Consider the following 27,979-nt stretch of genomic DNA (forward strand, 5'->3'; position numbering starts at 1 on the left):
TACGTTAAGTGTTTTTGTCCATTTGTTTGTTATTTGACATAAGATTTTTTCTGTTTTCAAGTTCTGCCAGTGAATACTAGTTATTGGAACAGGGTAGTTTTGGCGCAGACGAATATCAGTCGTTTGCTGAATTCTTCTACCTGTTTTTTTTTACGATGTGTTCACATTATTGTTTTTGAAGTCGAATTTTACAGGGATAGTGACCTCTAAGAAGAAGTGAAGCGGAGGGGCTTTTTTCTTAATGCTTTACCGAATCAATTCGTTGTCATTGCTAGGTCAATTTTTGTCACCTCTGATCAATTCCTTGTCACTTCTGGGTCTATTTGTGTTGCTTTGTCAGTGAAAATTTTCTGAATTGTGGTTCTTAACTACGTCTGCTCCATTCACATCGATGTCTCTCGACTATTCTTGCGACCATAAACTGGCTTCGGCCTATCACTTTATGAACGTTATTTTAAAATCATGTACTAATCGAAGATCAGTAGAGTGAATCCAAATGGTACGACAAACTTACGCTTTCTTCAAACTTAAAGTCGTTTCGAACTTATTTTTCCTTCATGTGTCAAAACATTTTTTTCTCCGAAAATTACAGGTAATTTTATTTACCTTTATTTTTCAATTTTTCAATTCCAATGAAGGTCAGGGAGGTCTATCGCGGCTATTTTCCGGTAATCTGCCATCATAAAAACTAATAAAACTTGCTTGAGAATGGAGAGGTTTTTAGTATAACTTGGAAGTAACCAATTTTAATGAGTTCTTTCTTCGTCAACCCTTCTTTTTTTTACAAACCAGAGATTACAAATCGACGTGTCGCTAAGGTGACTCACTTTTTTATCAGTAAAGTGTCAGAGCAGTGGGGAGCAAAAATCAATGACTTATTGAAAACGTGTTTATTTATGCCAATCTGCTTTTTAGTTTGTGAATTATTTAAAGAGAGAGGGAGAAAAATAGGTTAGAGTAGTAAGATTTCAGCTGAGCGAGTAAAACTGTTTTGTTCAAGTTGTGCTCTTTTGAGGGAATTTTTTGTTTGAACTTTTGGGCCAAAATTGATTTTGCCACATGACAAGTGAGTGTAGGTTAGTCACTTCTTGACAATTTTAATTTAATACTTTTAGTGGCATTTAAGCGTCTTTTTGTGTCGTTCCTCATATAAGGTTTACTGGGTCAGGGGAATGAGCATAGGTCAGGTTGAGGTTTTTCTGAAATTTCTCTTAGTTTCGCCGGAATTCTACAATAACGTTTTAAGAATTCTGATTTTTTTTTTGAACCTCTGACCTCTTGTGTTTATTAGGTACTGTTTTCCTGGTGTCACTGAGCTACTTTAATTGACTGGAAAAAAATTGTCTCATCAGAGAAAATTTTGAAAATTCTAATATCTTTCTCTTTTGAAGAGTTTCAGCTCTTTCGGGTTTTCAGTATCAACAGTTCTCCTGTCTTTCTTCTTGGAACATTTAAGTTTTTCCTGGATTTGTTTAAGTGATCAGATGAGCAAATTTTTGCAGTTTTGTTCTGTTTTTTTTTTTAGATTTTGGAGTAATCATCAGTCAACTAGCGGTTCTCCTTTCTGAACTTTAGTTTTTTGTTGTCAAAAGGCTCTATCAATTAAGTCTTTAATTGCTCTCGAATGGTTTGCGAAGAAATAATTGGAAAATGTCTCATGCGTCAACGTTTTCGGCTTCTATTCTGGAACATTTTTTGCCTTTTTGTAACTTTTTTTTAGCTCTATCTGTTGATTTTTTTCATGATCTGAGTTTCTATCATACCGAAGTTGAGCTTATTAATATGAAGGCTGTTTTAGTTGCGATAGCAAAGCAGGTATAGCTGATTGTTTAAGACTTCATACGGGACGCCGGGAATTTGCGGGTTCGCACCTCTCACCTTTTAGTTTTTGCACCCATAAAGTTATCTAGGCTTAGCATCCCCCTCGATTAATTCGCCCCGCCTGTCTTTTGAAAGCATTTCGTCGAAAGCAAACGTGAGTCTGTTTTCAACTTTCGTAAAATTTGCTTTTGTTCGTAGAAAAAACTGACCAATTATCAAAATAGGTTGATTCGTTTTCTCTGGATTTGAACCTATTTCAATAGAAGTTTATCCGTCTAAGTGAAAGGTATTGTTCGAAGTCTATCGTTTTAGCGTATAAAAGGGCAGCAATCTTTCGTTGAAATCGGCATTCGTGTTTTCTTATGGGCTTGTTTTGTCAGGTTTGGAGAAATTTTCAGTTGACTAAAATTCAGGTGTTTTTTTGTGCGGCATGTGAATTATGTCATAAATAATCATGTTTTCTCTTTGTTTTGTTGACTTCTTTTTTACCTCGTTGATATTGTTTTGATTTCAAAAGCAATCAGAAACCATTTTGTAGAACTTGCTTTTTTGAAATTTGGTGTCCCTATGTTCAGCAGGGATAGGTTCTCTTTCACAGGGAACTATGAGATTTGGCTGAATTTAGCTGTTTTTGTCGTAAAATCTTTTATAAAACTAGTTTTTAGCAGAACCGATTCTCGAATTATCAGGTCTTGCAGTGCATACTCTTTATTAAATGAAGTTTTGTGTATGTTCCTAAACCACTTGGTAAACGTTCTGTTCACTTTTTTCGTTCCGATTAACAGCTGCAATAGCGAGCTATTAGAGTTTTTTCTTAGTTTTTGTATTTCATCGTGAAGATTTTTAGTACGACCATATGACGTCCGTTCACGTCGTTCGTGAAATTTAAGTGAATTACGTGCGTGACGTCGTTTTTTTTTCACTTTTAGATTTTTGTTCATTTGCGTTATAAAGTTTTTGGCTACTTGCGAATTACCTCTCTCGAAAACTCTCTGCTTATCTACAAAACAGTCTCAGCTATTTCTTGCAATCTGCCGGTTGGTGTCCTGTTTTTTCACCCCTATTCTTTTAACCCCCTATATTTTAACCCCGATTTTTTAACCCCTACATCATTTAACCCCTATATTGTTTCACCCCGATTTTAAGCTTCCTATAATTGAGGATAATTAAGCCTCAATTAATTCTATTTTAATTAATGGAGATTTAAATCGGGGTGAAATGACTGAGGTTTGAACATACTTTTCACACCTCAATCATTTCACCCGATTCTAATCTGTAATTTCATGGATCATAATTGTCAGGGACATAGAGGTAACGACACAATAGTTTAATGCAAAACTATAACAATTAGCGAATTAGTTATCTCAACTAATCCTCAATGGGGCAATTAAAAGCAATTGAAAAGTGGATGGAACTCAAGAACATTTCTTGTTTCATTGCATTTTGAATTCAGCATGATAACTGCCGACTTTGAGTTTACTATTTCTTCAAAAACAAAGAAATATTGGTTGTAGAAGGCCATGAGTTTTATATTAAGATTAAATAAGTTTACCACTGCCTGGAATTGCTCAAAATATCACAGTTACAAGTGCCGCGTTTCCGCTTTAACACAAGATGACCAACTTATTCGCGTGAATGGTGAGCACAATCATAGTGCTTCGATTGGAAAGCCGGCCACACGAAAAGTTATGAGAGATTAAAGCACTGAGTGAAAACCTAACACCCGCAGCAGCCGTTGCTTCCGCAATTTTACCAGTAACTGACGTTCTTTGGACCCAGTATGCGTTGCCTTCAAAGCCAAATTTAATACAAACCTCGCAGCGCTTGAGAAAGGTTATACAAACAGTGTCAATTCATGAGCCATCGTACCGGCATTTTGATATACCTGATAAGTTTCAAGAGTTTTTGCGGTATGACAGCGGAAAAAATGACCACGAGCGTATTTGAGTTTTTGGTGATCCCTATATGACATCTGTTCTCGAAAGCTCCAAGTTTTGGCTTGGGGATGGAACGTTTAAATTATCGCCCAAAAACTTCTATCAAATTGAGGTAATTGCCAGAACAACCAATGCTGTTGAGGACTGGCCTTATGGGATACAAGCCTTGTTCAGCGGATCCCATCCCGGAATTCGGGAACTTTTGACTAATTTACAAAAAGACGCTGCGGTGCAAAACTTAAACTTTTTGAATGCCTCATCCGATCACAAGTTCCCAAAGAAGAAGTAGTATGAGAATTTGAAAGGGAAAAAGCAAAACTTGATGCGAATTTAAAGGGATGAAACTGATATTCATTTTTTCAGGGCTATTGGCAGTTTGACTTAGTTGTGTATTTATTGTGTATTTTATTGTGTTTGTTTTTGTGTCAATTTAAATTCGAAATCCATCTTAATATTTTTGAGTTACGTCGAAGCCTCATATCGTGACTCATTAGGGACTTTGATCCCGGGCGTTAACCCTATGATGGGACCCCTAATTGGGAACACAGTTTTGCAACATTTAGATATGAATCTTGCACAGCGTAGCTGCTAGCAAAAATATCAATCTGGATTTCATTGGAATTTCTCGCGGTTGAATTTTGTTTTGAATTGCTATTTTATGCCTGCTCTGAAAGTAGGTTTTAAAATTTAGCTTACATCCTTTCATTTGAAAAGTACCGGTTCTTCCGTCTTCTAGACTAGGACAGTTTTTGAACTTTTTTGATTCAAATCAAAGTGCAACATAAAAGAGGTCACACTTGTCAAGTATTCTTTTTCGATCAAAGGCATTGTTCTAAAAAGCAGTCTCGTCATTATTCTTTGATTTGAAACAAACGCAGGCTGTTCAATGTCGTACTCTTGAAGGTCAGTAGTTTTGTGTTATTTAAGTCCTTTGAACTTTAGCTTTGCTAATTGTTCTTTTGGATGCCGAAATAGATAAAAGATTTCGGTGTTAAACCGATTTCGGGGTGAATAAATTGCGGGGTTAAATGACTGAGGGGTGATTATATACGGGGTTAAATTATAGGGGGTTAAATAAATCGGGGTGAAAAGAAGTAGAACCCTGCCGGTTATGTTTAGTTTTTGTCAGATAATGGAGAGAATATGAGTTTTTCGTTTTTACGGTCCATTTCCAGTAGTCTGTTGGTTTAGATTTGTTCCGAAATTTTGATGATTTTGTGGTCACGTTTGAGTGGTTACATTGGTCACGACGAAACAGGAAGTTGAGCGAAACAGCAAGTGGTTTTGCACAGTGAGTTTTGTTCACAATATTTTTAAGTTGAGTATGAAAATTGTCTTCTAATGGTCTAAGAAAATTTGCTTTTGCTTTGAGGTTTTTGTTCACATTCAGGAATTTGACATCTCTTTTCTGTTCTCGAAGTTTCTCAAATCAAATCCTTGTCATTTGTAGTTCAAGTTTTTGTTCACTCAATTTAATGTTTTCGGATTGTAGTTAAGCAATCGTCATGCTAAAATTTACTAATTTTTCATTTTTACTGAGTGCATTTGATCACGCGCGAAGAGGTCAAAGAGCAACATTCCTACTGACATCGACTCATCTGCCAATGAAATTGTGTGCGTGAAGTCATTCGTTGCTATATTTCGTATGAGTTCTTATATCAATCGTGTCAAAAATCATACATAAAAATGACTTCTGCAATCAGTTATTAAATGAAAGTTGAGAATGCAAACTCTAATTGAATTTAAATAAAGTTCTTCCGACCTAGATTGTTATTTAAAGCTTGCGTTGGTCACTTTGAATTTTTAGTGCTGCTTGGTTTCATGGAAATGTTAGCTTTTTTAAAAAATTTTCTAAAACGAAGATGGAAGCAATTAATAGAAAGGAATCTCTAAATTAAAGGAATCTCTTTCGGGAGATTTTTGTTACCACCGATTTTTCGTCTTTTAGACTTTCTGTCTGGGTGAAGACGATACATTTGTAAAGCTTGAGGAGATAAAGTCGCTAGCTCGAGTAGCCATACTAACCTCCAAAAAATTTATTTGCCTTGTCGAAACTGCTGAAAAGACATACATTTCATACATATGGTGGGAGGGTCTGCTCTTAGTTACTGAGGACTTCGCCGGACATTAGTCGAGTTCGTTGTATATAATACATTTTTATAGTACTCGTAAGATAAGTTTTCTTTTCAGCTCGAGGCTCAAAGTGCACAAGTGAAGGCAGAATTTGAGAAGATAAGTGAAAACTTGAAGAAGGAGCTAGCAGTGTTTGAAGAGAAAAGGGTTCTGGAGTTCAAAAACAAACTCATCAGTTATCTGGAAACACTCCTCGAAACACAACAAACGGTTAGCTGCATTTATATCTATATAGCCCCTCTTTCAATTCTAACTATGTGGGGCAATATAGTTATCTTGATATTCATTTTCGATAATGATGTAGAAGATAAATATAGTTGCACCCTTACTCTTCTTGATTAGTCCATACATAATAATGATCATCAGTGAATTTTATTCCTAAATTCTGTAGTTAACTGTTCGTAAATTATACTAGTCTTTTTTTGTGTTTCAGCTGGTGAAGTACTGGTCCGAGTATCTTCCGGAGGCGAAAGCGATAGTTTGATTCTGAACACTTTGTCAATGTCTAAACCTGTTAATAATACAAATGTAAACTTCAATGTGTAGTTATTCCTTGCTGTAAACCTAAATTATGAAAGCCGATCCCAAATGATTCCATTGTAGCAAATGATTAAAAAAGCTCATTAAACCGCAGAGGTATACCGAAATCGTTACTGTCTAATTTGATCATTCCCCAGACTCTGTGTTAATTCATGCATCTTCAATTTTTTTGCAGATTTGGGTTTCAATGGTTACATACTTCATCTATTAACTGAATGCGGCCGGGGCCATTTTTGTTGTGGTATACCTCTGCGACGTTATGCTGTAATTCATTCGTAACTATAGAGCTCGAAAGAATTGAACGATTTATTCTCTGCAGCATCGATATTATCTTTGACTGGTATCATCCTGCGTTTGTTTATTGAGATTAATTAATGTATAGTAATGAGATTCGCTTGGAATCTAATCAAATTTAGTTAAATTCAATTTTTCTCGCTTCTTAATTGCCGAAGCTTCATGGTCAATCAGGTCACTGTTAATGTAATAGCTTTGTTTATAAGTTACAGCTTTATATTAGTGATTTTTTCCAGATCTTTGATGTAAGCTTCGCTATTATAATATGAATGTGCGTTCGAGAAAAAGAAGCAAAGTTGAAAATGGTATCCATGAATCCGATGATGCTGATAGCAGTGACGATGGAGATGAAGATTCTAGTGAAGACCCTGAGTTTGACCTCTTTGAAGGAGGCGTGAAGTGCCTCTTTTGTGATACCATTTATCCCGACCCTATCGCCGTGTTTAACTGCTGTTTGTCCAGGCACAAGTTTAATATATTCGACTTTCCAAAAAGTGATAAAAGCATCATTGATTACATTAAGCTGGTCAATTTCATCCGAAGCGAAAGAAATTTACTTAATGAAGATGGAAGTGTTGTAAATGACGTTTTTGAATCATTTTTGCTGACCGAAGATGACTCCGCATATTTGCAGCCAGTGATTGAAAATGACCTTCTCCTATGCTTTGATTTTGAGAGCAACAATATGTGTTCTGCAGAGTCGTCCGGTGCATCGGAGGACTCTTCTGAAAATATTCAAAAGGAGTGTACAAATTCATCAGATTGTGTATCCACGAGTGAATTAATGAACTGGGATAAATCACAGCTAGTTGAGGAAATTATGCTTCTCCGACGAAAGTTGACAAACGCTGAGAAGGAACTTGATGAATCGGATGGTAGATTAAGAAAAACTAGTGAACTTCTCAAATTCCTGGCGGAAGACGATGGAATTGCAAAAGATGATTCAGGAAATGGTCCTCCACCTTCTAAAGAAGATCCCGATGGGGGCTATTTTGATTCATACGATTCTTTGGCAATACACGAGGATATGATAAAGGATAAGGTACGATGCATAAAGCTGCTGAACTATCGCAACCACTCACAAATTTTATTTTACAGCAGCGAAGTGATCGCGCGACTATTATTGGTGTCATCTTGGCTTTATTTTAACAATTCAACGATAAATTAATTGCGTGACGTTTTATAAGGGTATCATGTTGAGTTTCGAAGAGTAGCATGGTTAATCGGACGAAGCAAGATAACCGAAAACGTAACCAAAACATGTAATTGATTATCGTTATCCCCGATAAGAGGGTCTAGAGTCCTGTGAATTAAAACTTTGTAATTTTATTAATAGCCGCACAGCGATAGCTGAGGCTATTATTGGCCTTCTCTTGGTTTTTTTACAATTCAAAGAATTTGAATTGTATTGGGGCGCTGTCTTTTTTTTTTTTAAGATCTGTTCACACATTTTTATGATTTTTGAAGTCAAATTGGAGTAGTGATTTTGGTCACGCCGAAACAGGAAATGGAGCGAAAAAGCGAGTGGTTTTGCAGCGTGAAATTTTTTCGCTCCAAATTTAAAGTAGAGTGAGGAAACGGTGTTTGAACAAAAATTCGCTTTCTCGCTAGTGGTTTTTTGTTCACATGCGGCATTTTCACTTTGATTTTTACTGTTTTTTCAATTTTTTGGATCGGATTTTTTTTCTAAATGGTTTTTCCAATCCATTCGTAGTCAGTTCTAGGTCTAGTTTTCTGTTTAGTCAATGAAAATTCTTTGAATTGTGCGTCAGGACTTGTCCTGCTATGTTTTTTTATTTCGTCGTCATGATTTTTGTTACGACCATATGACGTCACAGCCACTTTTTGTTCATTCGTTCATGCAATTTCAACTGAATTGCATGTGTGACGTCATTTTTCGCCCTTAGTGGAGCGAGTTTTTTTGTTCATGCGCGTGATTAAATTTTTGGTCACACTTGACTTACCTCACTCTCAAAAATGACTTCCTCAATTTGAAATTGACTTTTATTTACTTTAATTCAAAGAGATAAGGTCAAATGGGTGTGTGTCACTCTAAATGAAGGTTATTTGAGATCAGCTAATAGAGGCAGCCAGAACTTATACAGATTTTTAATCAAAATATAACAGATCAGCCTTCAATGAAAAGACAAATTTTTTTTGGTCTGTCTTTTTTACTGTTTTTAGACTGCCGATCTACGAATCTACTGCGGCTATTTTCTGGCAATCTGCCAGCTATTAATAGCCGCACAGCGATAGCTGAGGCTATTATTGGCCTTCTCTTGGTTTTTTTTTTATTTCGTCGTCATGATTTTTGTTACGACCATATGACGTCACAGCCACTTTTGTTCATTCGTTCATGCAATTTCAACTGAATTGCATGTGTGACGTCATTTTTCGCTCTTTGTGGAGCGAGTTTTTTTGTTCATGCGCGTGATTAAATTTTTGGTCACACTTGACTTACCTCACTCTCAAAAATGACTTCCTCAATTTGAAATTGACTTTTATTTACTTTAATTCAAAGAGATAAGGTCAAATGGGTGTGTGTCACTCTAAATGAAGGTTATTTGAGATCAGCTAATAGAGGCAGCCAGAACTTATACAGATTTTTAATCAAAATATAACAGATCAGCCTTCAATGAAAAGACAAATTTTTTTTGGTCTGTCTTTTTTACTGTTTTTAGACTGCCGATCTACGAATCTACTGCGGCTATTTTCTGGCAATCCGCCAGCTATGTTTCATTTATTTCGCGCTTGGCACATTGTACTAGACCTAAAATAGCTTGTTACAACCAGTGGTGAATCTGGAACGGCCTAGGGATTGAGATCTAGATATTTGGAAGTCCCGAACAGTACGTAGTATTTTTTTTATAGGAGCAAGCTGAGTGGAACTATTTTGCGGTTGTTTTTTAAAACCAAAGTTGAGTATTGATTTTATCGTTTTAAGACGTTAGTGTTAAGACTCGAAGAGGAGTAATGGCGATCAATTTTTACAGCGATATTAATCTTATTTCAAAGGATGTTAAGTCAAATGTCGCAAGGAATAAATTGATTTTTATTGAATGAGCTTTATTGAAGAGCGGAGAGGAAAGATAATTGGTTTCGATCGTGCGCGTTTATGAACGAGAGCAGAAAAGTTGAGCTTAGTGTGCAACATTTTTTCAATCTGGTACTGCGTTTTCGGAGTGATTTTGCTGTTTATCAACACAATCTTCATCGTTAAAACCCGTTTTGTAACGTCGGCCCTCATCTTCTATTATAGTGGCCCTAATTTTTTCACTATCGAAAGATTTGGATTAGGTTAGTGAGCTGGCTGTTTTTTAAGACGCAAAGAGGCTTTTCTTTTTTTTTAAGTGAGCGAGCAAGAAAACCGGAAGTCCAGGGAGTGAATAAAGATCGAAAAATTTGTTTCAGTAAACAAATTCGAAGATCAGAGAAAAGAGAGACTGGTTCTTTTGTTCATGCCTTCCTTTGAAACAGAGCCAGAAATTTTTTGCTAAGCGAAAAAATTTATTTTTTCACGTGCGGGTTTTTCTAGCAGTTTTTTTTGGTTTTGGAAATATCTGTTGTCTGAAAGATTATTTTTATGGTTTTAATTTTGTTTTGATAGCATTTCGAAGGTTTTAGGTAATTAAAGGGAGCTTTACGCTAATTTGAATGTTTTTCAACTAATTCTATGATTTTAAGGCCATTTATCGAATTTTGGAAAATTTTTGTATCTCGTTGCTTTTACTATAAATTCAATACCGGTTCTGTGGTAACAAGCAGTTTTTTCTTTGAATTTCGACAAAAAAGTGCAAAAAGTTGTTCTCAATTTCTTAAATTTTTTGCGTTATTTCCAAATTACAGATGTTTTTGTGCTTATTTTGGCTTGTTAAAACTAGGGGTGGGCAGTGAAGTCCTCTTGATTGCTTTAAATTCTTTTCTCTTTTTGTGTTTGTACTTTTCCAATTTGAAACCGATATTAAATTTTCGTATATTTTGCTTTAAATTGCTTTTAGGTAAATTTTCTTTTCTCAATTAAATGTCTCTTCTTTGATGCTCACTGCCATCAGGAACTAGTTATCTGACAGGCTTTTTGGCAACTGCAGCATCCAGTCATTTCCGGAATTCTTCCGGCTATGTATTTAAGATCTGTTCACACTTTTTTCGACTTTTTAATGTCAATGAGAAGACAAGTTGAGTGGTGATTTTAGTCACGCCGGTGTAGTAAAAAGGAGCGAAGTGACTATTAAATTGGAAGCTTGATTTTGTTCCAGCTACCTTTAAAAAGCAGCGAGAGTTTGGTGTTTACACAGTTTTTCGGTTTTAGAGAGTGAATTTTTTCACGTGCGCCAATTTGACTTGCGATTTTAGTGTTTTTTCTGTTAAATTCTATTAAACTACTAAACATTTGTTCTAATTGCGCCTTATTTTAATTGCTCGAATCCATGAACTCGTGGCAAAACTAGTAATTAGGTACAGCGTGTTGTTATAGGATCATGAAGTAGCCAACTGTAAATTCTATGCCTCATCAGCTGTTATCCTGCGAACGTTTTCCGGCACAGGGCTATGAAAATGCAGCTTGAAAATCACAGCGGAAGAATGCAAATTATAAATATGTTTTTCTGATAGCGTCTTATTTTACTGAAAGCCTTCATTTTTTCTCGAAATGAACAGGTCGATCTTAGTGAGTAGCAAAATCTCTGATGCTTTGTCAAAGAGTTTTTTATTCTGATGCGAAAGTGTTTTTTATTCTGTTTCGTCATTGCTTTCAAAGAAAATACACTGAAGGCGTATTTTTAAATCTTTCTGGTTTTCTAAGAATTTAAAATGGATCCAAAAATCTAGAAAAGCAAGGCACTATGAAAAAAGGCATTTGATCTTTTTTGTTGTTTCCTGGGAACATGCAAAGATTTTGTTACAGTATTTGAAAAGGATTTTGAAAAAAAAGATATCTCAATATTTTGTCATATTTGTTGAAACTAGAAGTTTTAGCCGTTTTAAGCAATTTCTCAACATTGAGTAGCAATCGGAAAGGTTTTTAGTGGAAAGTTTTGCTTCATGATGCAATACCTGTTTTTTTCAGTATTGACAAATTTTTCCATGGAATTGTTTTTTCGCAAAGTTCTGCACGGCGCAAAGCACTCGGTCTAAAATAAAACCTGTAATAATAATAAAGCGTCAAGGTGAAGTGTCTGCTACAACTACGAATTTTTTTACGGTTTATAAAAATCAAAGGGCGGGGTCTACTATGCGCAAACCAAACCCTATTTGCCGATCCCCCGTTTTTCAAAATAACGAGGTATTTTGATTCTACCGCTGATTCAGTTCGGCTACTGTTAAAATGTCTGTTTGCTCAGAATTTAGTTATTCTACGGACAATGGCGAAACTGATAAATACGAGTTAATTTGAGGTCCTTGATTTTATATAAATACCTTGTCCGAGTTTCGAAATAAAGTAGAGTTGAACTCATTTTGCATGTCTGATAGTTTCAGATGGCAGACAGTATATTGAAGATCGTTGATCTCGTAAATTGCATATCAGACAATTTTATTTGGATTTTATCAATTTTTTGTGATTATTAGTTCTTCAGTAAGTTAGAGCTTTTGATTAGTTAAAACTAAGTGGAATTTCCGTTGAGTGAATTGACTTACTTTAGAGATAAGGCTGAATTAGACACCGCATATTCAAACCAAATTTGAAGCAATTATATATCTGCTGTTTTTTATGCTATTTTTCGAATGCATACGAATCTTTCAGCTTACTTGTGAATTTATTATTAAATTTTATTATCATTAATTTCATTATTTCAATTAAAATACTTCGGTTTATGTTGCCAGAAATTTTAGGCGTACACCGCTCTCAAAGGCTTGTCCTGATTTTTTTTAAAATAGTTACTTATTAATAGCCGCCGTCAGCCTTTCAAACGGCTATTATTTAGACGCTCTCCTTTTTTATATTTCAAAGAATTTGAATTGTATTGGGGCGCTGTTTTTTTAAGATCTGTTTATACATTTTCATGATTTTTGAAGTCAAATTAGAGTATTGATTTTGGTCACGTCGAAACAGGGAGTGGAGCGAAAAATCGAATGGTTTTGTGGCGTTAATTTTTTCGTTCTAATTTTAAAGTAGAGTGAGAAAAGTAAGTGTTTTCTCACTCTACTTTAAAATTAGAACAAAAAAATTTAACGCCACAGAACCACTCGTTCTGAACAAGAATTCACTTTCTCGCTAGTGGTTTTTTGTTCATATGCGGCAATATCATTTTGATTTTTACTGTTTTTCAGTTTTTGGATCGGATTTTCTAAATAGTTTTTCCAATCCATTCATAGTCCATCCTGGGCCTAGTTTTTTGTTTGAACCAAATCTCCCCTTCTTCGGTAGTGGTTTTTTGTTCACATGCGGCATTTTGACATCAATTTTCTGTTTAAAAAAAAATTTGGTAATGGTTAAAAAATTTTTTGCAAATGGTTTGGAAATTTTATATTCTTTTATGCATTGAATTACGCTATATACGGTCAAAGTCAAAAATCAAAATCAAAAGGGACGGGATAAACCGATAGAGCCCGTTCATTAAGTCATTGAGAATTAGGTTATCAAAGTTCATTAGAGTGTTTGCTAGCTGATATCGGTATTAATCTAATTATCTTTCCGTTTAGAAGCTGAATTAAGTATAGTTTTAGAATCTAACTGAAACTGCACGCCAAATTAGAACTTTTTTGACACTGAAAATAAAACAAAAAATTCGGTCAATTTGTCTCTTCTTTTTTTGTTTCAATCCCAATGTGCATCAAGCCTGTCAACGGCGGCTATTTTCCGGCAATCTGCCGGCTATGTTGAAAACTTTCGTAGTTAAATATAACTATCTGTTTTCATTTCATTACAGTTCACGAGTTGGAAACTCAATTGCCAACACACATAACTAACTTGATTATTTTCTGAAGTTTGATTTTGAACTTGGGGTGTTGGAAGCTGTTTTTATGGCCGTGAGATTTCATGCTGCTTCAGGTCCGAACAAGTAGTTATCACAAATTTATCACATGCAACAAACAACTCTTTGGGGGTAAAACTGTCCTTGACCTAGGATGCGGAACAGGTATTCTTTCACTCTTTGCCGCCTCTGCAGGTGCACAGAAAGTTATTGGATTGGACCAGTCGAACATAGCAAAACTCGCGCAGAAGATAGTCATTGAGAATGGCTATGAGGCATTAATTAATATCGTAAACGACAAATCAGAAAATATTAAATTGGACAACAATCTTGGGCCTATTGACATCATTATATCCGAATGGATGGGGTACTTTCTGCTGTATGAATGCATGTTAGATTCTGTTATTGCTTTACGTGACAGATGTCTAGTTAAATATGGATATAAACCTCAAATATTTCCGAGATTTTATTCTATGTTAATTTGTGCTTTATCCAACGCAGAGCTCTATGAGAAACAAACAAAGTATTGGCAGGATGTATATGGCTTTAAAATGAATACAGTCGAAGAACTTGTGAAGGACAACGCAATTGTTAGTGAAGTGAAGGCCACCGATGTTTGTTCGGATGCTTTTTGCTTGCAAAAATTTGATGCAATGACAGCTGCTGCTGATTATACAGAATTCGAAAGTGACTTTGTTTTGAAGATTCAAAGTGAATCGGAAGTTCACGCTATCTGTGGTTACTTTGACGTGCAATTTAACGACAAGACAACAGAAGCCGAGGGTGTGGAAGTAAGTGAAAAGTGGATTACTGCTAAATATCCTCAAAGTATAGGTTATGTAAGCTGAGGCAGTAAAAGTAATTAGCCCAGATCTCAGCAAAGCTTCAGTCAATTTTTCAGATGTTTTCTTAGCTGTTTATGAGTTTGAAAATTTAAATATTGATTGCTTTTGAGAACTGCATTGCTTGCTATCCTCGTCAATTGGTTCTGACTACTGCAATATAGCAAATTCGCTATACGTATGTCCATAAAATATTAACCAGCTATAATGTATTACTTCAATTAATAGCTGCGATAGCGAGCTATTATTGGCCTTCTCTTGGTTTTTATACAGTTCAAAAAATTTGAATTGTATTGGATCGCTGTTTTTTCATCATTTCTTTTCACGGTAGGTAAAATCAAAATCTGCACGTGAAAACAAGTGTTTTTGTCCATCTACTATGCAAAAGTCAAAACCTGAAAAAAGTATTAGAGTAAGTTTTGTTTGCTCATTGTTCTCTGATAGCAAGAAAAGTTGACCCGAAAAAGTTTTTTGCTACGCGAGCAAAAGTTTTGATCACGTGCGGTTTTTCAGTTTTAACTTGTTCTTTATAAATTTTAAGTATAATTTTATAGATCAAAGTGGGTTTTCTCAATTATAGATACCAGTAATTGTACGTTTGGAAGCATTTTGACCATCTGAAGCAAATATTAGCCTTTAATGTGCGTTTTTGAGCTATTTTCATAATTTTGCCAATTTCCAACATTTGTATCTTATTTATATTTTGTTTAGTGTTTCTGATTTTTATTGGTTGGGGATATTCTTTTTCTTTTAGTGACGTTTTAGTTGATTGCTGATAATTTTGACCTGTTTTCGATGAATTAAATATAGTAGAATTTTGACCCATTTTTCTGAAGGTTATGCCTATTTTTCTGCATTTGTTTTCCATTTTTTAAATGAATTCTCCATTTAGAAATAGTGTATGAAAGTGTCGACTTATATGAACTGAATTGTTACATAAAGCAGGTCACACAGAACGATTTTTAAGACGTTGGGTCGTAGCCTCTGCGGAAGTTCGTTAAGAAGTTTTTAAATTAATTTTCTTTTCTAGGCTTCCAATGTGTTTTTTTTCTTTTTTTACCATTTGTTTCTCGTTTAATGGACAAAAGTTTACCGAATTAATCCGTCTCTTGCAAACTTTCAAAGTCACAATTGTTGCTGGGTTTAAAAAATTTATCAGATTTTGATTTTACCATGTTTTTTATTGTTTCATATTTGATTAGTTACAAAAAATAGTTGAAAACTTCGCTGTTTATTTCTTGTCTAGTGAGGTTGGCTGAGGCAGAGTGATTTCTATTTTGGGTCGATTCCGTAGTCTTCATGGTATATTTTTAACATTCGTTCACAAATTTTGTAGTCATTGAAAAGCCAAATTGAAGTAGTGATTTTAGTCATGCTGTAAAAGGAGCCAAAAGCGAATGATTTTATTCCATAAAATTTCTTACTGCTTTTAAAGTAGAAATTTATGGTTTCGCAAAAAGATTTTCCACCTGAGACATTCTGGCTTCTGTTCCACAGTTTTTTTCTTTTTGACTTTCTGCACGGAAGACTTAAAAATGTCCTTTGTGTTTTCTAATCTTGTGTACTTCATTTTTTCGACCTCATCAAAGGGCTGTTTTTTTCGAAGGTATTTTTTTCCTTAGGTATTGTCTTTTCATTACAAAATTTTTTCATAAAAAGTAGCAGTTATTTTCTTATTGGTTTCTGGTCACCCTGACCTCTAATAATTCAATTTTCGGTTGAACTTGTTTGATTATTCCTGCTTCCAGCTAATGATTTTTAGCTTTGAGGCTAGTCGTTTTCAAAAATTGTGAACAAATTTTTGATGTTTGCGTAAAGCCTTGTCAGTTTTTTTAGATTCTTTGCATATAATTTCTCACAATTGAAATTTTGGTTTATGTGTTTGAATGTTCATTTACTTGTTTCAATGACTACGATTTCACACGAGCTAAGTGAAATCCAGTTTTCCTCAGTTTTTTGTCGTCCTTTTATTCTCTGATTCATGTTCTATATGATTGTCCCCACTGTCTAAGGTGCCATGTAAACGTCTGCCTAATATGCTGTCTGTATAAGTTTTGTTTTATTTTAATATAATTTTAAACGGCTTTGATGGCATAATTTGTTTTCAAATGGGATATTTCGTTTGTGTTTGTTTCGGTATATGCTCGTCGAATGTCAATGGTTGTTCTTCTTATTTGTTTTGGTACATGGAAATTTGACTATCAAAGGACGTTGGTATATTAAGGCCGATCATCAAGTCTTTAATTTTTTAAATTCTTTGATTGTAATTCAAGACTTTTCCTGCTGTTTTTTGTAAGATGTGTTAGCGCATTCTTAGGTAGCTTTGAACTTTCAAAAAATGATAGACCTTTCTGCTATAACAATCCAAAGAATTTGAATTGTATTGGTATGTTGCTTGTGTGATCTGTTCTAACTGTTTATGAGTTCCCTAGTGATTTTAGTCGATTCCGTAGTCTTCATGGTATATTTTTAACGTTCGTTCTCAAATTTTGTAGTCATTGAAAAGCCAAATTGAAGTAGTGATTTTAGACATGCTGTAAAAGGAGCACAAAGCGAATGATTTTATTTCATAAAATTTCTTACTGCTTTTAAAGTAGAGAAATTTTTGGTTTCGCAAAAAGATTTTCCACCTGAGACATTCTGGCTTCTGTTCCACAGTTTTTTCTTTTTGACTTTCTGCACGGAAGACTTAAAAATGTGCTATTTGGTTTCTAATCTTGCGTACTTCATTTTTTCGATCTCATCAAAGGGCTGTTTTTTTGGAAGGTATTTTTTTTCATTGGGTATTGTCTTTTTATTTCAAATTTTTTTTTTAAAAGTGGCAGTTATTTTCTTATTGGTTTCTGGTCACCCTGACCACTAATCATTCAATTTTCGGTTGATTTTATTTGATTATTCCTGCTTCCAGCTAATGTTTAGCTTTGAGGCTAGTCGTTCTCAAAAATTGTGAACAATTTTTTGATGTTTGCGTAAAGCCTTGTCAGTTTTTTTAGATTGTTTTAATGTGTTTTCTCACAATTGAAATTTTGGTTCAAGTGTTTGAATGTTCATTTACTTGTGTCAATGAGTACGATTTCATACGAGCTAAGTGAAATCCAGTTTTCCTCAGTTCTTTGTCGTCCTTTTATTCTCTGATTCGTGTTCTATATGATTGTCCCCACTGTCTAAGGTGCCATGTAAACGTCTGCCGAATATGCTGTCTGTATAAGTTTTGTTTTATTTTAATATAATTTTAAACGGCTTTGATGGAATAATTTGTTTTCAAATGGGATATTTCGTTTGTGTTTGTTTCGGTATATGCTCGTCGAATGTCAATGGTTGTTCTTCTTATTTGTTTTGGTACATGGACATTTGACTATCAAAGGACGTTGGTATATTAAGGCCGATCATCAAGTCTTTAATTTTTCAAATTCTTTTAATTGTAATTCAAGACTTTTCCTGCTGTTTTTTATAAGATGTGTTTGCGCATTCTTCGGTAACTCTGAACTTTCAAAAAATGATAGACCTTTCTGCTATTACAATTCAAAGAATTTGAATTGTATTGGTACGTTGCTTGTGTGATCTGTTCTAACTGTTTATGAGTTCCCTAGTGATTTTAGTCGATTCCGTAGTCTTCATGGTATTTTTTTAACGTTCGTTCTCAAATTTTGTAGTCATTGAAAAGCCAAATTGAAGTAGTGATTTTAGACATGCTGTAAAAGGAGCACAAAGCGAATGATTTTATTTCGTAAAATTTTTTACTGCTTTTAAAGTAGAGAAATTTTTGGTTTCGCAAAAAGATTTTTCACCTGAGACATTCTGGCTTCTGTTCCACAGTTTTTTCTTTTTGACTTTCTGCACGGAAGACTTAAAAATGTGCTATGTGTTTTCTAATCTTGCGTACTTCATTTTTTCGACCTCATCAAAGAGCTGTTTTTTGGAAGGTATCTTTTTTCATTGGGTATTGTCTTTTTATTTCAAATTTTTTCATAAAAAGTAGCAGTTATTTTCTTATTGGTTTCTGGTCACCCTGACCACTAATAATTCAATTTTCGGTTGATTTTATTTGATTATTCCTGCTTCCAGCTAATGATGTTTAGCTTTGAGGCTAGTCGTTCTCAAAAATTGTGAACAATTTTTTGATGTTTGCGTAAAGCCTTGTCAGTTTTTTTAGATTGTTTTAATGTGTTTTCTCACAATTGAAATTTTGGTTCAAGTGTTTGAATGTTCATTTACTTGTGTCAATGAGTACGATTTCATACGAGCTAAGTGAAATCCAGTTTTCCTCAGTTCTTTGTCGTCCTTTTATTCTCTGATTCATGTTCTATATGATTGTCCCCACTGTCTAAGGTGCCATGTAAACGTCTGCCGAATATGCTGTCTGTATAAATTTTGTTTTATTTTAATATAATTTTAAACGGCTTTGATGGAATAATTTGTTTTCAAATGGGATATTTCGTTTGTGTTTGTTTCGGTATATGCTCGTCGCATGTCAATGGTTGTTCTTCTTATTTGTTTTGGTACATGGACATTTGACTATCAAAGGACGTTGGTATGTTAAGGCCGATCATCAAATCTTTAATTTTTTAAATTTTTTTATTTTTTTAACTGTAATTCAAGACTTTCCTGCTGTTTTTTGTAAGATGTGTCAGCGCATTCTTCGGTAACTCTGAACTTTCAAAAAATGATAGACCTTTCTGCTATAACAATTCAAAGAATTTGAATTGTATTGGTACGTTGCTTGTGTGATCTGTTCTAACTGTTTATGAGTTCCCTAGTGATTTTAGTCGATTCCGTAGTCTTCATGGTATATTTTTAACATTCGTTCTCAAATTTTGTAGTCATTGAAAAGCCAAATTGAAGAAGTGATTTTAGACATGCTGTAAAAGGAGCACAAAGCGAATGATTTTATTTCATAAAATTTCTTACTGCTTTTAAAGTAGAGAAATTTTTGGTTTCGCAAAAGATTTTCCACCTGAGACATTCTGGCTTCTGTTCCACAGTTTTTTCTTTTTGAATTTCTGCACGGAAGACTTAAAAATGTGCTATGTATTTTCTAATCTTGCGTACTTCATTTTTTCGACCTCATCAAAGGGCTGTTTTTTTTTCGAAGGTATTTTTTTCCTTAGGTATTGTCTTTTCATTACAAAGTTTTTTCATAAAAAGTAGCAGTTATTTTCTTATTGGTTTCTGGTCACCCTGACCTCTAATAATTCAATTTTCGGTTGAACTTATTTGATTATTCCTGCTTCCAGCTAATGATTTTTTGCTTTGAGGCTAGTCGTTTTCAAAAATTGTGAACAAATTTTTGATGTTTGCGTAAAGCCTTGTCAGTTTTTTTAGATTGTTTTCATGTGTTTTCTCACAATTGAAGTTTTGGTTTAAGTGTTTGAATGTTCATTTACTTGTTTTAATGACTACGATTTCATACGAGCTAAGTGAAATCCAGTTTTCCTCATTTTTTTGTCGTCCTTTTCTCTGATTCATGTTCTATATGGTTGTCCCCACTGTCTAAGGTGCCATGTAAACGTCTGCCTAATATGCTGTCTGTACAAGTTTTGTTTTATTTTAATATAATTGTAAACGGCTTTGATGGTATAATTTGTTTTCAAATGGGATATTTTCGTTTGTGTTTGTTTCGGTATATGCTCGTCGAATGTCAATGGTTGTTCTTCTTATTTGTTTTGGTACATGGACATTTGACTATCAAAGGACGTTGGTATATTAAGGCCGATCATCAAGTCTTTAATTTTTCAAATTCTTTTAATTGTAATTCAAGACTTTTCCTGCTGTTTTTTGTAAGATGTGTTTAAGCATTCTTCGGTAACTCTGAACTTTCAAAAAATGATAGACCTTTCTGCTATAACAATTCAAAGAATTTGAATTGTATTGGTACGTTGCTTGTGTGATCTGTTCTAACTGTTTATGAGTTCCCTAGTGATTTTAGTCGATTCCGTAGTCTTCATGGTATATTTTTAACGTTCGTTCTCAAATTTTGTAGTCATTGAAAAGCCAAATTGAAGTAGTGATTTTAGACATGCTGTAAAAGGAGCACAAAGCGAATGATTTTATTTCATAAAATTTCTTACTGCTTTTAAAGTAGAGAAATTTTTGGTTTCGCAAAAAGATTTTCCACCTGAGACATTCTGGCTTCTGTTCCACAGTTTTTTCTTTTTGAATTTCTGCACGGAAGACTTAAAAATGTGCTATGTGTTTTCTAATCTTGCGTACTTCATTTTTTCGACCTCATCAAAGGGCTGTTTTTTTTCGAAGGTATTTTTTTCCTTAGGTATTGTCTTTTCATTACAAAATTTTTTCATAAAAATCAGCAGTTATTTTCTTATTGGTTTCTGGTCAACCTGACCTCTAATAATTCAATTTTCGGTTGAACTTGTTTGATTATTCGTGCTTCCAGCTAATGATTTTCAGCTTTGAGGCTAGTCGTTTTCAAAAATTGTGAACAAATTTTGTTTGCGTAAAGCCTCGTCAGTTTTTTAGATTGTTTGCATATGTTTTCTCACAATTGAAGTTTTTGTTTAATTGTTTGAATGTTCATTTACTTGTTTCAATGACTACGATTTCATACGAGCTAAGTGAAATCCAGTTTTCCTCAATTTTTTGTCGTCCTTTTATTCTCTGATTCATTATCTATATGGTTGTCCCCACTGTCTAAGGTGCCATGTAAACGTCTGGCTAATATGCTGTCTGTACAAGTTTGGTTTTATTTTAATATATTTTTAAACGGCTTTGATGGCATAATTTGTTTTCAAATGGGATATTTCGTTTGTGTTTGTTTCTGTATATGCTCGTCGAATGTCAATGGTTGTTCTTATTTGTTTTGGTACATGGACATTTGACTATCAAAGGACGTTGGTATATTAAGGCCGATCATCAAGTCTTTAATTTTTTAAATTCTTTCGATTGTAATTCAAGACTTTTCCTGCTGTTTTTTGTAAGATGTGTTAGCGCATTCTTAGGTAACTTTGAACTTTCAAAAAAATGATAGACCTTTTTGCTATAACAATCCAAAGAATTTGAATTGTATTGGTATGTTGCTTGTGTGATCTGTTCTAACTGTTTATGAGTTCCCTAGTGATTTTAGTCGATTCCGTAGTCTTCATGGTATATTTTTAACGTTCGTTTTCAAATTTTGTAGTCATTGAAAAGCCAAATTGAAGTAGTGATTTTAGACATGCTGTAAAAGGAGCACAAAGCGAATGATTTTATTTCATAAAATTTCTTACTGCTTTTAAAGTAGAGAAATTTTTGGTTTCGCAAAAGATTTTCCACCTGAGACATTCTGGCTTCTGTTCCACAGTTTTTTTCTTTTTGACTTTCTGCACGGAAGACTTAAAAATGTGCTATGTGTTTTCTAATCTTGCGTACTTCATTTTTCCGACCTCATCAAAGGGCTGTTTTTTTTCGAAGGTATTTTTTTCCTTAGGTATTGTCTTTTCATTACAAAGTTTTTTCATAAAAAGTAGCAGTTATTTTCTTATTGGTTTCTGGTCACCCTGACCTCTAATAATTCAATTTTCGGTTGAACTTGTTTGATTACTCCTGCTTCCAGCTAATGATTTTTAGCTTTGAGGCTAGTCGTTTTCAAAAATTGTGAACAAATTTTTGATGTTTGCGTAAAGCCTCGTCAGTTTTTTAGATTGTTTGCATGTTTTCTCACAATTGAAATTTTTGTTTAATTGTTTGAATGTTCATTTACTTGTTTCAATGACTACGATTTCATACGAGCTAAGTGAAATCCAGTTTTCCTCAATTTTTTTGTCGTCCTTTTATTCTCTGATTCATGTTCTATATGGTTGTCCCCACTGTATAAGGTGCCATGTAAACGTCTGCCTAATATGCTGTCTGTACAAGTTTGGTTTTATTTTAATATAATTTTAAACGGCTTTGATGGCATAATTTGTTTTCAAATGGGATATTTCGTTTGTGTTTGTTTCGGTATATGCTCGTCGAATGTCAATGGTTGTTGTTATTTGTTTTGGTACATGGACATTTGACTATCAAAGGACGTTGGTATATTAAGGCCGATCATCAAGTCTACTTGATGATCGGCCTTTGAACTTTCAAAAAATGATAGACACTTGTGCTATAACAATTCAAAAAATTTGAATTGTATTGTTACGTTGCTAGTGTGATCTGTTCTAACTGTTTATGAGTTCCCTAGTGATTTTAGTCGATTCCGTAGTCTTCATGGTATATTTTTAACGTTCGTTCTCAAATTTTGTAGTCATTGAAAAGCCAAATTGAAGTAGTGATTTTAGACATGCTGTAAAAGGAGCACAAAGCGAATGATTTTATTTCATAAAATTTCTTACTGCTTTTAAAGTAGAGAAATTTTTGGTTTCGCAAAAGATTTTCCACCTGAGACATTCTGGCTTCTGTTCCACAGTTTTTTCTTTTTGAATTTCTGCACGGAAGACTTAAAAATGTGCTATGTGTTTTCTAATCTTGCGTACTTCATTTTTCCGACCTCATCAAAGGGCTGTTTTTTTTCGAAGGTATTTTTTTCCTTAGGTATTGTCTTTTCATTACAAAGTTTTTTCATAAAAAGTAGCAGTTATTTTCTTATTGGTTTCTGGTCACCCTGACCTCTAATAATTCAATTTTCGGTTGAACTTGTTTGATTACTCCTGCTTCCAGCTAATGATTTTTAGCTTTGAGGCTAGTCGTTTTCAAAAATTGTGAACAAATTTTTGATGTTTGCGTAAAGCCTCGTCAGTTTTTTAGATTGTTTGCATATGTTTTCTCACAATTGAAATTTTTGTTTAATTGTTTGAATGTTCATTTACTTGTTTCAATGACTACGATTTCATACGAGCTAAGTGAAATCCAGTTTTCCTCAATTTTTTTGTCGTCCTTTTATTCTCTGATTCATGTTCTATATGGTTGTCCCCACTGTCTAAGGTGCCATGTAAACGTCTGCCTAATATGCTGTCTGTACAAGTTTGGTTTTATTTTAATATAATTTTAAACGGCTTTGATGGCATAATTTGTTTTCAAATGGGATATTTCGTTTGTGTTTGTTTCGGTATATGCTCGTCGAATGTCAATGGTTGTTGTTATTTGTTTTGGTACATGGACATTTGACTATCAAAGGACGTTGGTATATTAAGGCCGATCATCAAGTCTACTTGATGATCGGCCTTTGAACTTTCAAAAAATGATAGACACTTGTGCTATAACAATTCAAAAAATTTGAATTGTATTGGTACGTTGCTTGTGTGATCTGTTCTAACTGTTTATGAATTTGTGTTGTCGAGAAGAAGTCAATTCAAATAGTGATCTTAGTCAATTCCGTAGTTTTCCCTCTTGATTTTAGTCGATTCCGTAGTCTTCATGGTATATTTTTATCATTCGTTCACAAATTTTGTAGTCATTGAAAAGCCAAATTGAAGTAGTGATTTTAGTCATGCTGTAAAGGGAGCCAAAAGCGAATGATTTTATTCCATAAAATTTCTTACTGCTTTTAAAGTAGAAATTTTTGGTTTCGCAAAAAGATTTTCCACCTGAGACATTCTGGCTTCTGTTCCACAGTTTTTTTCTTTTTGACTTTCTGCACGGAAGACTTAAAAATGTGCTATGTGTTTTCTGATCTTGCGCACTTCATTTTTTCGACATCATTAAAGGGCTGTTTTTTAAGCTATTTTTTATTAGGTATTGTTTTTTATTACAAAATTTTTTATAAAACGTAGCAGTTTTTTCTTTTTGGTTTGTGGTCACCCTGACCTCTAGTAATTCAATTTTCGGTTGAACTTATTTGTTTATTCCTGCTTCCAGCTAATGATTTTTGGCTTTGAGGCTAGTCGTTTCCAAAAATTGAACAAATTTTTGATGTTTGCGTAAAGCCTCGTCAGTTTTTTAGATTGTTTGCATATGTTTTCTCACAATTGAAATTTTTGTTTAATTGTTTGAATGTTCATTTACTTGTTTCAATGACTACAATTTCATACGAGCTAAGTGAAATCCAGTTTTCCTCAAATTTCTTTTTTGTCGTCCTTTTTCTCTCTGATTTATGTTCTATGTAGTTGTCCCCACTGTCTAAGGTGCCATGTAAACGTCTGCCTAATATGCTGTCTATATAAGTCTTGTTTTATTTTAATATAATTTTAAACGGCTTTGATGGCATAATTTGTTTTCAAATGGGATATTTCGTTTGTGTTTGTTCCGGTATATGCTCGTTGAATGTCAATGGTTGTTCTTATTTGTTTTGGTACATGCACTTTTGACTATCAAAGGACGCTGGTATATTAGGGCCGATCATCAAGTCTTTAATTTTTGAAATTCTTTTAATTGTAATTCAAGACTTGTCCTGCTGTTTTTGTCAGATGTATTAGCGCATTCTTCGGTAACTTTGAACTTTCAAAAAGTGATAGACCTTTCTGCTTTAACAATTCAAAGAATTTGAATTGTATTGGTACGTTGCTTGTGTAATCTGTCCTAGCTGTTTATGAATTTGTGTTGTCGATAAGAAGTCAATTCAAATAGTGATTTTAGTCTTGCTGAAGTAAAGGGGGCGAAAATTTTTTTAATTGATTTGTGAACCTGTTGAGAACTTTTTTTAAGATTGGAGAGAGAAGTTGTTGTACAAATGATTTTCTGTGTTTGAAAACGATTTGTTTAGTGCGTGGCGATTTGACTTCTTTTTTGTTTTTTTTTTGCTTATTTCAAAATGTTTTCTGTACCAATGGTTTGAAAAGCTCATGCATGTGTCATAATATTGTATAGAAACTATTAGTGGTTTTTGTAGTTTTGTGCGTTTTTGTTATTGCTTGTGTTGTCTTTTTTCATAGTCTCAAAAATTACTCATATTGTTGGCTTTTAATGGAGCGCAATTTACGCTATTTAACCGTTTCAAATAATATGTACGGTTTTTAACTACTTTGTCACAACTTTCCTTCAATAAATACCACTGATTATTTAATTTTTACCACTCGTGTTTTTCTGCTCTCCGTGTTGTGAACCGAAGGTCTCACTGGCTGGCTAATGAACCATAATTGAAATTTGTTGGTTTCAATTTGTACACAACCTATTTAATAACTTCGTATTAACTTTTTTTCAAAACTTTATTTATTATTTCTACAGGTATTTATAGTCTGTTGTGCTTGGTATCTCTGATGACATGTTTGGCTTCCTATTGAAACATAATTTTCCTGAGTGACGATTTTTATCTCATTTATAACGATTTGAACGGCACTGTGACCAGTTTTTTAAATTACATGCACCTTTTTTCTCTTTGTTTTAACCTAATTCATGTCTTGACTTCAAATCTTGACCAAAATTTTGTTGTTACCAACGTAGTATTGTCAATGAAAGGCATGTAAGGCATAGTTAGTCTTAGTTAATTTTTTTCTATATGTGGTGGTTTTAGTGACTTTGGTTTTTTTAAGAGATAGTGATTTATTTTTTCTTGCTTGTTGTTTTTGCTGTTTTACTACTTAGTCTGCAAAGACAGGGGCCGATGACTTTCTGAATAATTCAAAACATAACACAATATTGCATAGTTTAAGTTATTAGTTATACTTCCTATGAGATCTTTTTTTAAAAGAAAACGTGTTAGAAAGTTTAACAATTGATAATATGTTAAATCGAGTTACGTTTGATTTTTGAGCGTGCCTGTTAATCTATTCGGTTTCTTGTTTTGGTCTCAGTAATAACAGATATCATTGTCTCTTCTACATGTGACAAGATGAGATTATTTAATGGTTACAGTGTGAAGTTGTTTTTTAATAATGTTACATTATCCTTTTGGCGTACGTCTTAATTTTTTTCTGCTTTCCATCAAGCAGTGTATTTATTGCCTAAAGATTGAAACTTTTAGTCTACAGGTTGGAAGTTTTTTAACGAAAAAACTAAAATTGTTGTAGTGAGCTCCTTTTGTTTTATTTGTTTTGTTTTGTGTTTGTTTTCGTATATCCTATGCTGACTGTTAGAATGTTCTTCTAAGGAGGCTGACAGTCACGTTTTTTTTTAGTTTGTTTAATTCTTTGAATTGTAACTGAAGACTTGTCCTCCTGTATCGGTTTTTTGTCAAGATTTTTTTGCGACCATGACATCACGGTTATTTCAAATCTGCCTTTTGTTCATCCGTTCATCCAATTTCGAGTGAATTGCATGCATGATACTATTTTTCTTTCTTTATGGAGCGGTTTTATGGTTCATTCGCTCGATTAAATTTTGGGCCACGCCTGACTTAACTCTGATTTCACTCTAATTGAATGTTATATGAGAGTGCAGCTAATAGAAGCAGCAATAAGTTTAACTTGTTGTCAATCAAAATATTTGATCCCAGCATTTAATAAAAAGGGAAATTTCTTTTATGGTCCGTTTTTTGGAATGTTTTGAGACTGCAATGTTTTGCTATGTTTTATTGTCTGTCTGTTTTTAGGTGTCCTTCTCAACGGGTCCCCTCTGTGCAATGACCCACTGGAAGCAGGTCGTGTTTGTGCTTCAACATCCAATTTCTGTGAAAAAGAGCGAAGAGTTAAAAGGACATATCCGAGTCAGACGAAATTGCAAGGACCCTAGAAGCGTTAATGTGACCATAAAAACTGACCTCGAAGTGACTGATTATTGTTTAAAGTAGATATTTGTCATCTATATACATTGCTTTCCTCTCTTGAGTATAATTGAGTGTTGAAGTGCAGTAAATCTTTGCGCTATGAGACAAGACCCTATAATAGCTGAGACGCTGTGTGTAGATCTTGTTTTTTTTTACAATTCAAAGGAGTTATTTTGGAAAATGAGAATTGCAATGAGCTGATTTTTTCGTACTGAAATGGTTCCGCTAGGCTGAGCGTCTTGAGCATTTTCAAGGCGATGGTTTATATGCGTGAATGTGTTGTGATGAATTGTAACGTTTTTGGTGATGAGTTGGTGACAGGTGGATCTTTTAGATGGTCTTCTGTAGGGATTATTTCACTTTCTGTTTGTTTTGAGTAACGACCAATTTGAAATTTTTAGAAAATTTTTAGAAAAAGAGATGTCGAAATGATTTGTTTTCTTTTAGTAGGTACCGTATCTCGTCCAGCTTGTTTATTAATGCGCTGAAAAAAGGAAACTTTTCCGTTTGTGCCCGCCCCCCACCCACCAGCTTAGTGGGTTCATATTATTTGCACCCCCAGACGCACGTACTATATTTTTACACGACGATTTATTATGCAATGACTCGTGCTCTGTACCTGGGGGAACAAACAGAAAAAGATGCGAAAAAAGTTACCCTCATGCCAACAATAATTAGGGGGCTTCTGTTGGATGATCCGTTTGGAATGTTGAGCAAATGTTTCGTTTTGATTCCAAGTAACTCTTCAGGCTTGTTTTTATTGTTACCATTAGTTTACTTGGGGATTTGGCCGACGTGTTACGCTCACATGTTCAGTGCTAAAGATTTGTTTTAATCCAAAAAGTTTGAATCCAAAAAATTTTTTTATGAAAATGAATCTAGGGACCTTTTTTGACATAATGGATTACAATATAGGTTTGATACTTAAAATCTAAAAATTTAGCG

The 27,979-nt window shown here is 34.0% G+C and overlaps 2 protein-coding genes across 2 annotated transcripts in view; both read left to right on the forward strand.

The window, feature by feature from the left end:
* Positions 1-6,874, forward strand: part of LOC142334520 (sorting nexin-2-like) — a 31,231-nt gene extending 24,357 nt beyond the window's left edge. The window contains exons 9-10 of the mRNA XM_075382619.1: positions 5,949-6,101; positions 6,325-6,874. Coding sequence (XP_075238734.1) covers positions 5,949-6,101; positions 6,325-6,375 — 204 coding nt within the window. The 3' untranslated portion in view covers positions 6,376-6,874. The remainder of the gene's footprint in view (positions 1-5,948; positions 6,102-6,324) is intronic.
* A 74-nt stretch (positions 6,875-6,948) lies between these two features.
* On the forward strand, positions 6,949-27,123 carry LOC142334519 (protein arginine N-methyltransferase 1-like). The gene is made up of 3 exons (XM_075382616.1): positions 6,949-7,767; positions 13,714-14,427; positions 26,861-27,123. The coding sequence occupies exons 1-3, from the start codon at positions 6,991-6,993 to the stop codon at positions 27,056-27,058; spliced, it is 1,689 nt and encodes a 562-aa protein (XP_075238731.1). The 5' UTR covers positions 6,949-6,990; the 3' UTR covers positions 27,059-27,123.
* The last annotated feature ends 856 nt before the right edge of the window (positions 27,124-27,979 follow it).

The sequence above is a fragment of the Convolutriloba macropyga genome, chromosome 2 (assembly GCF_964194025.1).
Source record: "Convolutriloba macropyga chromosome 2, txConMacr16.3, whole genome shotgun sequence".
Lineage (NCBI taxonomy): Eukaryota > Metazoa > Xenacoelomorpha > Acoela > Convolutidae > Convolutriloba > Convolutriloba macropyga.